Source organism: Hemicordylus capensis, chromosome 2 (assembly GCF_027244095.1).
Source record: "Hemicordylus capensis ecotype Gifberg chromosome 2, rHemCap1.1.pri, whole genome shotgun sequence".
NCBI classification, from domain to species: domain Eukaryota; kingdom Metazoa; phylum Chordata; class Lepidosauria; order Squamata; family Cordylidae; genus Hemicordylus; species Hemicordylus capensis.
The window spans coordinates 27896466-27909698 of NC_069658.1; the positions used below are offsets into that span (position 1 = coordinate 27896466).

At 45.1% G+C, this 13233-nt stretch overlaps 1 protein-coding gene across 3 annotated transcripts in view; it reads right to left on the reverse strand.

The window, feature by feature from the left end:
* The window catches only part of FYB1 (FYN binding protein 1), an 80251-nt gene that overhangs the window by 50312 nt on the left and 16706 nt on the right, over positions 1-13233 (reverse strand). For all 3 annotated transcript variants that reach the window (XR_008317460.1, XM_053301570.1, XM_053301569.1), the window contains exons 3-6: positions 10813-10838; positions 9180-9196; positions 4095-4147; positions 575-683 (exon numbers count right to left, since the gene is read on the reverse strand). Coding sequence is in view for 2 of the 3 variants with exons in the window: in XM_053301570.1 (XP_053157545.1) it covers positions 575-683; positions 4095-4147; positions 9180-9196; positions 10813-10838 (205 nt within the window). In the remaining variant the exon portion in view is untranslated. The remainder of the gene's footprint in view (positions 1-574; positions 684-4094; positions 4148-9179; positions 9197-10812; positions 10839-13233) is intronic.

The following is a 13233-nucleotide window of genomic DNA, read 5'->3' on the forward strand; positions in this document are numbered from 1 at the left end:
TATCACAAAACACTAAAAGCAGCCAGCAGTGCCGCACAAAGACATGGACCCAGGGATGACTTTAGAAAGTCCTGGTGGGGTGCAGAGCCTGTGGCAAATCAGAGAAAGTGGGTCCCCCTTTTAATTAATGCTAATGGCAGCAACAAGAGTGGGGCCTAGGCAGTTGTCCTGCTTGCCCTGCCCTAAGGACTGCCCTGTCTGGTCCAAGGCTACCAATTAATAGCCATGTTTTACAGGGGAGAAACATAGCCTGAGAAATAGGCACCAGTGACTTGCCAGTTATGGCAAATAATTATTTTTACTTTCAGCTTTACTTGAGATGAGAGCCAGAAATACTGACGTCTGAACTACTGCAAATCACCCAATAAATCCCAATCCACCTTCCGCCTGCCCCGTCATAGAGAATAACACTTTCATTCAGACTTTCTGCTAGAATTAACAACTTGAATGATCTACCATGTTCAGTCTGATATGAAGTTTTCAGTCAAATGGGATATCCAGCATGCCAAATGCAATATTCTAACAAATCTAGTTTATTTACTTCTTTTCAAACCATGCTCGAAAAAGACCTTACTTTGAACTTCTTTCTCATCTCCTGCTCTTTTTTCTCTTTTTCTTTTTGTTCCTTCTCTATTTTTTTCTTTGCTTCCTTCTCCCGTTTCTGCTCTTCTTCTCTAGTAGTTCTGTGCAGTGAAAAAAGATTGATATTCAGCTCAGGAGACAAACGAACAAGCACTTCGGCACTTTCCAGATTAGACCCTGCAACGGGGTCACAATGTTTTTGTGAAATGTGCTTCTGCACTTTCTGTGTTGTGACACTGAAGTCTCTACACTGTCAGCAGGGTGCTGTTCACAATTCGGATGCCTAGTTTTGGATTTAATCACTGCGATTTATTGCTATAACATATGTCAGGCATAAACAGGTTGCTGTATTTTCCAGTTGTTGCCAGACTGTTCCCCCTGCTGGTAGCTTAGCTATTTAAGTTCTGAATGTGATTTTCCTGAACTGAAGCATTTTGCCACTGTTGAGCAGGTAACCTGGAAAGCGCCCTGGTCAGGAATGAAAACCTATCTGAAACATTTACTCACAAGTGAATTCTGGCCCGTTGAATAACGGGCGCTAGTAACGGCGCTCCTGGCCCCCCGCCGCCATTCCCCCTCCCTCCACCGTCCCCCCCACCTTTAAGGGCCAAATCGGCCCAGGCACTTGCCCCCGCCAGGCCGGGGAGACGGAGACCGGGGGCGGAGCGGAGGCCATGTAACTTTAAAAAAAAAAATTTACTCCCGCGGCCGACGCCGCCGACCGCCCACCCTCCCTCCCAGCTGCCGAGTCCCCCTTACCCTGGCCGACTGCTGTCGGCCGAAGACAGCCCTTAATTTAAGAGGCAGAGAGGAGCTCGCAAGCAGAGCTCCTCTCTGTGCAAAGCCTCTTGCCGAACTGCCGCTTTGGGCGCTTGCGTCCCTTGCGCCCAAAGCGGCAGTTCGGCAAGAGGCTTTGCACAGAGAGGAGCTCTGCTTGCGAGCTCCTCTCTGCCTCTTAAATTAAGGGCTGTCTTCGGCCGACAGCAGTCGGCCAGGGTAAGGGGGACTCGGCAGCTGGGAGGGAGGGTGGGCGGTCGGCGGCGTTGGCCGCGGGAGTAATTTTTTTTTTAAGGTTACATGGCCTCCGCTCCGCCCCCGGTCTCCGTCTATTTTGGCCGAGGCGGCGACTCTGCCGCCGCCTCGGTCACTTTCCCGCCGCCTCCTCTCCGGCTTCTTCGGGGCGGCCGCTTCTGGCCGCCCAAGATGGCTGCCGGGTGCCGGCGAGCGTGTCTCCCTTGCCCTGTTCTGCGCCTGCGCTTTGCGCAGGCGCAGAACAGGGCAGGGAGGCACGGACACACGCTTGGTGTCCGTCCACGGATGGACACCAAGCGTTTTATTAGAGAGGATGTCAGAGGAAGTGACTTGAAATGAAGTGGAAACCAGTATTACAGTCTCTTGTTGGATTTGACCAAAGGTCTGTGTAGTCTAGCATTCTGTTTTCCACAGTGATCAGCTAGAAACTTCTGATAAAATAAGAGCCAAATTACGCATGACCTAGGAGACCCAGAACATTTTAGAAACATTAATAGCACAGCAGAGTGTTTGTGTGTGTAAACTGAATAAAGGCAATGATGCGGGTGTGTGTGTGTGTTTGTGCAGTTTATCCATTTCTCCTCGGAAATGTTTTCATGACTTGAATCATCCCCCACACTATGGACCAGTCCTCACAATCGCTCTAAATGTTAGTTAGGTGGGAATCCGAGATTCCACCTGTGCTTGCCCTTCCATGGAGCATCATGAGAACTCACAATTTTCTGGCAGCAGGGTGGTGGTGGTGGGAATTGTCGAAACAGGAAGCCGACATGAAGCTGATATCCATAATCAGGATATGAAGTTAGCTTGACCATTTCGGTTTCGTGTCGGGTTGGCGTGCTGCCAACTGGAGGTCGCCAAAAAATTGTGAGTTCTCCTGACATGCTCCATGGGAGAGTAAGTGCTAAAGGGATCTCAGATTCCTGCCTAACTGACATTAGATCAATGGTGAAAACCAGCCCTGTACATGAACATATGATTCTGCTTTCTGCGGAGTCAGACAATTGGTCAGTCTAGCTAAGTACGGCACTCATTAGCGGCAGCTCTCTCAGGCTTCAGATGGAGACTTTCCCAGTCTACCTCAATATGCCTGGGATTGAACCTGGGACCTCAGTTTCTAGCTGCTACTAGCCCTGCTGAGGGATACATGTCCCTTTCTAAGTACAGTACAGGATTACTAGAAGGAGTACAGGATTACTAGTAGGTTGGGGTGGGCAGAGGGAAAACAGCATGCCTCTCCCCCAACTTCACTTCTTGAGACCACTTTGGGAGCCCCACAGTGGCTTTTAAGCTTAAAAAACAACCACCAACTAATCAATATTGGGAGATCTGGTCATGTATCTCTCACATCATAAGTATACTGCCCTTTACAAGTGTGTCATAAAAGAGATATCCATCCAATGTTTGTTCAAAACATCTGACAATCCAAGATATACTGAGATCAGTGTTTGGAAACGTGATGCTTTGTTTGGGACACTTATCTAAAATTTTGAATCTGTGATTTTTGCATCAACACAAAAACAGCAGATGTCCTATGAGCAAGATATACTGGGAGCTGCATGCAGAGAGGACTGTTAACCCGTTCTTTCTATCATGCTTAAGACAGTAAGGGAAGCCCCAATTCTGTGTCAGGCTCTTTTGTGCACATTCTTGCTAAGGTGCTCATTATTTTTTAAATAATTTACTTATTCATCACGTTTCTATACTGCCAAATTAGAAAGTCTCATGGTGGTTTACAAATGATTGGCAAATATAACAACACAATAAAAACAATTAAAATAGCTGAACAATTAAAACAGTTAAAACAGATAACATTAAAGCCATGAAACAATTGGAAACCTAACCAAAAGCCTGGTTGAACAGATATGTTTTCAGAGCCTTCCTAAAAGCTACTGTAGCCTTTATACTACTACTTAGTGTAGTAGTAGACTACTACTACTACTACAATTCTAACTCTTGCAGGCAGCAAATTCCAAAGCTGGGTGGGGGGAGGCCCAACCCCGAGTCGCTGCCAGAGAGAACAGCAAATGCAGGTACTCAGATGATCTTAACAAATGCTGGAGTTCATACAAAAAAGGTGTTCTCTTAAATACCTTAATTAAATCATGCTTAGCTGGCATTGTAGCCACCTAATGGCACAGCAGGGAAATGATTTGACTAGCAAGCCAGAGGTTGCCAGTTCGAATCCCTGCTGCTATGTTTCCCAGACTATGGGTTACACCCATATCGGGCAGCAGGGATATAGGAAGATGCTGAAAGGCATCATCTCATGCTGCAGGGGGGATGGCCATGGTAAACCCCTCCTGTAATCTACCAAAGTCAACCACAGGGCTCTGTGGGCGCCAGGAGTCGACACCGACTTGACGGCACACTTTACTTTAGCTTGCATTATTGTTTTTCTGTTTCTCTCTCCCCCACTTTGGTTGTGGGATTTTGGTAGTCAGGGACCCGTTTTATCTGTAAAGCTTATTAACTCATACCTCATCTCATCTAGGTCTTCATATTCTTCCTGCTCCCCACTACTGTTCTGACCCTAAATAGGGGGAAAAGTACAGATTTTTCAGTCTTCATTGTTAGAAACAGACTTGAATAAGAAAGAGACAATTATATTCCGGTTCAAGTGTAGCAGATTAAAAATAGATGGCATAAAGACGTAGCAGCAAATGCACTCGGACAAATATAAGGTCACTCAATCATTTCACCCACAAATGATAGTTCAGATGAGTTCCTGTGTAGAACCATCATGTAGTGGTTAGAGTGTTGGTAGGACCAAGGAGACTTGAGTTCAAATCCCCACTCAGTCATGAAACTAACTAGGCAACTCTGGGCCAGTCACTTCTCTCTCGGCTTAACCTACCTCACAGGGTTTGTTGTGAAGATAAACATAACCCTGTACACTGCTCTGTGCTCCTTGGACGAAGAATAGGATATGAATGTTGTAATAATAATAATAATTTGATTTCTATACCGCCCTTCCAAAAATGGCTAAGGGAGGTTTTACATAGAGAAATAATAAATAAATAAAATGGATCCCTGTCCCCAAAGGGCTCACAATTTAAAGGAAACATAACTGGACAGGGCCAGTTACTCTCCCCCTGCTAAATAAAGAGAATCACCACGGTAAAAGGTGCCTCTTTGTCAAGTTAGCAGGGTGTAAGAAATAAATAAAATAAAATTTCATTCTGCTATGCAAAGGCTTGGATCCAAGGACAGTGAGCCAAAGGGGGAAACGACATAGTGCAGTTCCATGAACTCGCTTTGCAAAGTCTCAGTGGCTTACGTACTAGCAAGGCTGGAGCAACCCCTATGCCCCTGCATGTGTGTAGGCACTGCTGATGCGGCAATGCTAAAGGGCAGCAGTGCTCTGTGATGAGGGATCAGTGCAGGTAGTTCCAATGCAAATAATGGGTGTCGCATCATGCAACTGCATGCATGGAGCCCTGACCATGGAGTGCTGCTGCTTCCGCCCTGCGGTCATGGGCGGCTCTTCCATGAGGCAAGGCGCCTCAGACTGCAGAGTATTGAGGCACCAGTGAGGCAGCAAGGTGTCCCCCTCCCCCACATTTAACAAGGGGAGAGGAAAGAGTGGGAGGAAGGTACATTTTATATTATTTTATAATAAATCATAATTACTAATATTTAATCTAATCTAATATGTACACAATATTCTTTATTTTATATTAAAGTCCTGTTGTTTATGTTTTTAAAACTTTTAATTAGATTTGTATTTTTATATTCCAATTTAATATTTTTATTTTATAATTGTTTTATCGTCTTAGATTGCCAAGAAATTTAGAACTGACAAAAGGAAGTTCTTTTTCATGCAATGTACAATCAACCTATGGAATCCTCTGCCACAAGATGTGGTGGCAGCCAGCAGCCTGGATGGCTTTCAGAAGGGTTTAGATAAATTAATTGAGGACAGGTCAATCAATGGCTACTAGTCTGAGGACTATAGGCCACCTCCTCAGAGGCAAAATGCCTCTCAATACCAGTTGCAGGGGAGAAACAGCAAGAGAGAGGGAAAAGCCCTCACCTCTTGCCTGTGGGCTTCTCAGAGGTACCTGGTGGGCTACTGTGCGAACAGGATGCTGGACTAGATAGACCTTGGGCCAGATCCAGTAGGGCTTTTCTTATGTTCTTAATGTTTTAAATATTTTGCAAATCATCTTGAGATTGTTCTAATGAAAGGTGGAATAAAAAATTAACAATAAATAAATAAATAAATAACACATAAGGGAGGCTGCATTTCACACCCTGCCTCAGGAACACAGCAGTCTTGAGCTGCAACACAGCCTCATTGGTGGTGCTGAATTGTGTGCAGGGGTGTGGGGTGGTGCTCCAGCCGCCCGCATTCCCTTGCACGGTACGTAAAGCAGTGTTTCAGGGGTCGGCTTAAGTGGCAGATATTTAGAGCAGCATTCCGAGGACAGGCTTGTAAAGAGAAGCTGCTCTTAACTCAGCCAGGTTCTTCCTGAGCAGCAGAGCACGCAGAGGGTGCAGGGCGGGAAGTGATTTCTGCTATCTCCCCTGCCTCCAAAAGTGCTCTTTGCCTTCTAGAAATATGTCTCTGAGGGCTGTACTTCTAGAAGGCAAAGAGCACTTGAAAAGTCAGGGGAGATCAGTGGAAATGCTCCTCCCTTCCCCACTCAGCTCCTCAGGAAGACTCTGCTTGCCAGGACACAGCCTCTTGGAATGCTGCTTTGCATGTTAGCCCATGTAAGGAAGATAGGACCAACCTACACGTTACACTAAGGGCAGCAATACAGTGGTCTGCTTAACATTTCTGTGTTAAATGCTATAGTCCCGATCCAGAATAGCACAGCTCACAGCTCCTGTTTAGGACAGAAAAGTTATCCATTGCATCTCTAAGGACATGCACTACATAGCATGTAGTTTCACCCACAGTGATAAGGAAGATACAGGCTATAGCACAAAAATTCAAGGGGCCATCACAAGGTCTTGAAAAGAGCTTGTGCAAGACTTTGCACAAGAGCTTGCATAAATGGAGAAACGTCTCTGGGTCTGTGGTCACTCTTCTCAGGCAAGACTAACAGCCCTTCCACAAGATGAAGAGGTTTTCTGCAAGTGGGTGGGTACCTTTGACTCCATGCCCAGGACATCAATATTGCCCAGAGCTCATCACATACAACAGTTTTGTTCAGCGTGCAGAGACAGCTGGTTAGAGTGGTGAACTGAGCAGCCTGGGTTCAAATCCCCACTTAGCTGTGAAGCTCACCAGGGAGTTATTCGCACTTGGCTTCATGCTGCGGGGTAAATGCTGAGCGAAGCCACTTCGAATTATACTCACAGCACTGAGGGAGGCAGCCCTTCCCCTCTGCTCTCTGGTTTGCTTTTGATGCAAGTTCACATAGTGTTTTCCTTCTAGCCAAGATTACTAAAGAGGTACATCTGCATTTGTAAAGAGAGTATCCCTCTTATCATACAAATGATTCTACGTCAGTGCCTCTCCCTATTTGCGTTTTCAGAAAAAGTAGCTGAAAACCAGCATTTTAAAAACCTAGAAATACTTTGAGAGAAGCTAGAATTTGCAAGACAAAGCCCGATTTGTGTGTGGAGTGGGTTCAAGGATCTCAAAGGAAATTCAGGGTAGGTTTGGCTGGTGTGTGAACACTCACACTCTCTCCCGAAGGAGATTCGGGGTAACAGCCCCGTCTGTAATGCCTCCAGGTAATGTTGGGCCAGTCAATCTAACCTACCTCACAGGATTACTGTGAGGATAAACAGGTTGTGGGGAAAGGAGAGCCCTTTATGCTGCTCTGAGCAACTTGGAGGAAGGGTAGGATATAAACCTGAATATTCTGCAATGAATCCATGGTATATCGATCTATCTATCATATTTCTATACCACCTGATATATAAATCTCTAGGCGGTGTACACAATCCAAATTACAATATAAAGATAAAAACAAACAAAGCACTTCCACAGAATAAAAACAATTAAGAACAATTCACAGAGTGAAACAAAATAATTTTGCAGGATAAAAACAGTTAAACAATTTAAAATTAATTTAAATTAAAAGCCTGAGAAAACAGGTGTGTTAACGGTCTTTTAAAAAGCAATCATTGATGGAGTAGCTCTTATTTTGACAAGGACTGCATTCCAAAACCCTGGGGCAGCCACAGAGCTGGTGGCAACCATAACTGGGTCTCCTCGAGTGATCTTAATAGGTGGTAGGGTTCATGACAAAGAACCCTGGACCTAAGCCATTCAGGGCTTTATAGATAATGACCAGCACTTTGTATTTAACTTGGAAACATATCAGCAGCCAGTGCAATTCTTTCAAAATTGGTGTTATATAGTCCCTTTGGGTTGTCTCAGAGAGCAACCTGGCTGCCACATTCTGTACCAATTGCAGTTTCCAAACTATGTACAAGGGCAGCCCCATGTACAGTGTATTGCAGTAGTCCAGCCTGGATGTCACCAGCATGTGTACTATTGTTTTAAGGTCATTTACCTCCAAAAATGGGAATAGCTGACATATCAGCTGAAGCTGATAAAAAGTGCTCCTGGCCACTGCCTCATCCTGAGAAACCAGAGAAGGTTTTGGATCCAGAACCTACCAGGACCCAAGCTACCTACCTGATATTTCAGGGGGATTGTAACCCCATCGTGAACAGGCAGATCTAAACCATCTCTCGGGTCTTGACCCCACCCCCCATCAGTACCTCTGACAGTATTTGGATTCAAGTTCAGTTTGTTATCCCTCATCCAGCCCATTACTGCCTGTAGACAGGCATTTAGGGACAATCAGCTGGCTAGTTGGACCACCAGACACATATTCTTACTTGTGCATGAATTCCCTGTGTCATCCTGCCTAATATTTCTGTGGGTGCTTTTACTCATGATCCAATGATTCTGCTAAATATTTAATTCAAAACTTTCACAGGCATTATTTTTCAAACACTTCACTATGCTGCTTTGCAAACTGTGGGCTTCTTCACATAATCATTAACTGGGTAGGACACACATACTACCCTATTCCAGGAGGTGTGTGTGCTCCTGATTATCGGTTATCTGAAAATGAAAAACAAGGTAGAAGGCAGTACGCTTGATCATCTGCAAAGCCTCAGTGGGATAGGATAGTTTTTCCTCCTACCTTATTCAGAAACCGGGGATGGAATCTGGGTGGGGTGTACTTGTTTCAATCAGCCAAGGCTTGGCAGACAATCACACTCCTTGCCTCCTACACTGCTTTTTGTATGCACACAACTGAAAAATGGGCACATGCACAGCTCTCTGGATCTCATTAATCTCCTGACAAACCAGGATTTATTATTTATTTAGCATATTTGTATACCGGCCACTACTGAAGTCTCTAGGCAGTTTACAACATTAATTTCATTCATGCCCTTGAATAAATGGCGTTGGGTCCCGGAAAGTGAGCGACTACAATTCCCACCTCTTATAACCTCCTGTTCTTTGGTGTCATTTCTCTGAACACAGTCTGAAGTGTATCATCAGTAGCACCTCCCTTGGCCAAATTTTGTGAAGAGCAATGACCACAAAACCTCATTTGTATGGCATGAAAAGCAATACCTACCTCTGCATTTCCTGGACCTGAAAAATTAACACCAAAAATCAATGGTTAATTTTATTTTGTCAGAATGCTTTAATATATACTTAGTAACATCAGGCTATCATCATCAGTTATAATTAGTGTTATTAAATCATCTGTGTGCATGGTACTTTACCCCACGGGTTCCAAATCCTGCCCCGCGCAGAAGTTGTTGAACTACAATTCCCCTCATCCCCAGCCACAATGGCCATAGACCATGATGGGAACTGTAGTCCAACAACATCTGGGAACACAAAGCTGGGAATCCTTGCTTTACACAGAATGAGAAGGTGGTTCCCCGTCTCAAGGGGGATCATAATCTAAAAAGAGAGGCAAGGGGAGAAGAGAGCTGGTCTTGTGGTAGCAAGCATAACCTGTCCCCTCAGCTAAGCAGGATCTGCCCTGGTTGCATTTGAAAGGGAGACTAGAAGTGTGAGCACTGTAAGATATTCCCCTCAGGGGATGGAGCCGCTCTGGGAAGAGCATCTAGGCTCCAAATTACCTCCCTGGCTTCTCCAAGATAGGGCTGAGGGAGATTCCTGCCTGCAACCTTGGAGAAGCCGCTGCTAGTCTGTGAAGACAATACTGAGCTAGATAGACAATGGTCTGACTCAGTATATGGCAGCTTCCTATGTTCCTAAGGGGTTGTTAAAATATTGCAAGTCTCTAAGCATATTGTACTTCGAGGCCTCTAGAACAAAGCTGGGTACATCTAAAGGCACAATTTTTTAAACTCAGATTCTGAAGCTCTATATTAAGAAATAGGAGCTGAAGAGATTGAATTGTGCCAGGCCAGCTATTTATCTTCTGAGGATGGTATGCAGTTCAAATCCCTAGTCTTGATTTTAATGCTTTTAAAATCAGACTTTTCTGAATCTGCAAGAATATCCCAATCCATCCTGAAATCAAAAAAGTATCTATTATACTCTGTATAATATATTAATATGTGGCATACTGTAAATATATTGCACAGTGTATACATACACTCATAGCAGAACATTGTATATGATACTGCGTATACATCCAATTTCTCCGATTTCCTGATTATCTGTACGGTTCTACATACGGACAGCCCTGCTGGATCAGGCTCAAGGCCCATCCGGAGCAGTATCCTGTTTCCCACAGGGGCCCACCAGTTGCCTCTGAGAAGCCAACAGGCAAGTGATGAAGATATAGGCACCATCTCTCCCACTGTTGCTTCCCTGCGAACTGGTATATAGAGACATCTTGCCTCTGAGGCTGGCAATGGCCTATAGCCATCACTACTAGCTATTGATAGACTTGTCCCACCATGAATTTGTCTAAGCCCCTTTTATAGCCATCCAGTCTGGATCTATTTATGTTTTGACCATATATCAGTGTTATACCACTTTAACTGCTATGGCTTCTTGCTCAGAATTCTGGAAAATGCAGTTGGGTAAGATGCTGAGAATTTTCTGTTGCAAATAACTAGACTCTCCCCACAGAATTATTATTAGGGTTCACTAAGAAGAGGTTTAAATTTTATAGTATGCATATTTCTCATGTGTTGGATGTCTTCTAGGCAATTCAAATTATTAAAGTTCCATTGCAATCATTTTCCTAATTTCCACTATCAATTAAATTGGATTCTTCTTACCTTCAGAATCAACATCATCATTGTCTCTATAAAAAGAAAAAAAGGTGAAAATGTTAAAATGAGAAAGATGCAACTAAAATTCCTATAATGCTTTTTTCCCCATGAAAGTCTATTCTAAGCCATATGTCCTATTGGAGATGATATAGCTGCTTCTGAAGCCTATGATAAATATGATTGACACTCTTTTCTTGCAGGGGTGTTGTGCTTTTAACAGCTGCAGTGACAGAAAAAAACTAAACAGACAAAAACTTCTGCATCACTGCACGTCTCTGATGGGAAAGGATATACCTGTTGAAAATCTGCCTGTCACTGTAGCTGTTTAAACACACAGCAATTCAACTAGAAAACAAAAGCAGCAACCCTATATGCAAGGTATTGGTGTAACTCATTGCTTTTTCAATGTATAATGTATCGGTTAACTACTGCAAAGGTTGCAATGTGAAATCTGGGGCCAACTTTTGAATGATTCCACGTTGTACACACTCATTGCATTTGCCATTGCTACTCTGGTAGAGCATTTGCTTTGTAGGCAGAAGGCCCAGGTTCAATTCCTGGCATCTGTAGGGCAGGAAGAGATTCCTGCCTGAAATCTTGGAGAGCCACTAGAGGTCAGTGTAGACAAGACTGACCTAGACAGGCCAATGGTCTGACTCAGTGAGCCCTTTCTCACGGAGAAAGACGATCCTTCCCCACAGGTGATCCTCTTGAAGAGTCTGGGCACAGAGATCATGCACCCAGACATGCAGCTGCCTCCTCAAGCAGCATGGGGGGTCCCAGAACACCCACAATGCCCCCCGCACTAGTGCACAGAGCATTATGGGGACCCCCCCGATGTCAGCTGGGAGCCCCACAGCAGCTGGGACTGGAAGCAGCTGGGACTGGCAGATAATCGCCAAAATGAGGCGACAGGGTGCTCGTTCCCTTAAACTCATTTTGTAGGTGGGCTCTAGAGGCGGGCTTGTCACCGTGTCACCACCAGGAGCCAAGCAGCTGCCAGAAGTTCTCGTGTGTGGATGAAACTGGGCTGGGCTTCCTTAGCCCAGTTTCACCCACACATGAGAACAGCGTCAGTATGAGGCAGCTTCCTATGTACCTCTCTAGAGGAGAGCTGGTCTTGTGGTAGCAAGCATGACTTGTCCCCTTAGCTAAGCAGGGTCCACCCTGGTTGGATATGAATGGGGGACTTGATGGGTGAGCACTGGAAGATATTCCCCTCAGGGGATGGAGCCGCTCTGGGAAGAGCAGAAGGTTCCAAGTTCCTTCCCTGGCATCTCCAAGATAGGGCTGAGAGAGATTCCTGCCTGCAACCTTGGAGAAGCTGCTGCCAGTCTGTGTAGACTAGGCCTGCTCAACGTTTGCGCCCCAGCTGTTCTTGGACTACAACTCCCATAATCCCCTGCCACAGTGGCCAATAGCCAGGGATTATGGGAGTTGTAGGCCAACATCTGTAGGAGGGCCAAAGTTGAGCAGGTCTGGTGTAGACAATACTGAGCTAGATAGATCTATGGTCTGACTCAGTATATGGCAGCTTCCTCTGTTCCTATCTGCATCCACACATGTACAGTGGAGCAGTTCACCCGATCACTAAGAAGGTAGATACTACTCAGCTTTGGGAGCTGTGCATGCTCCTGATTTTTGACCATCTGTTAGTAAACAACTAGGAGGGGTGAGTGAGATCATCTGTGAAACAGGAGCTGGTTAGAACTGCACTGTCCTACCCAGCAGTTGAACTATGCACTTTAATTAGGTAGGAAGAAAAGATGTCCTACTTGGCTCCTGTCTCCCAGATAACCACTTCCCCTCCTTCTACCTAGTTGTTTGCTAATGGATGATCACAAATCGGCAGTGTACACCGCTCCCATAGTTGGCTAGGACACTTGTCCTACCCTCTTAGCAATCGTGTGACAATCATTAATAGTAACAATCGTTACTGTAGGTGTTTGGGCATAGATAGGTGCATAGGAAGCTGCTTTATAACAGACCATGTGAACAGATTGTGTGAACAGCCTTAGTGTGAACGGCAGGAACAAACCTGTAACGCCAGTGACTCAAAATAGGAACCAGAATGCACTATTAGTAGTATGGAGGGAAGCAATTCTCAGGAACACCAAGCAAGGTAGGTCAGCAGCCATTTGATATCAGCTGTAAGAACGGCATAGTAAGCAGTTGGTGTTTGATGATTTGGTGTTACCAGATGTCCTATGTCCTTTGCATATTTCCAGGGTGGGGGGGGATGGGGGTGCCACTCACTGGTAACACACTGCACATTCATGGGGAACCTGGTGCTAAATCATTCGTAAACAACCTGATTCTGGGTCAGGGCTTCGTACTCGCTGCGATCAATTGAAAATTGGCCCTCGGCAGCTGGAGCTGCTGGCTCCTACTGTGAGGCAAGCAAAGTGGGAGAGGAATTCTACCCTT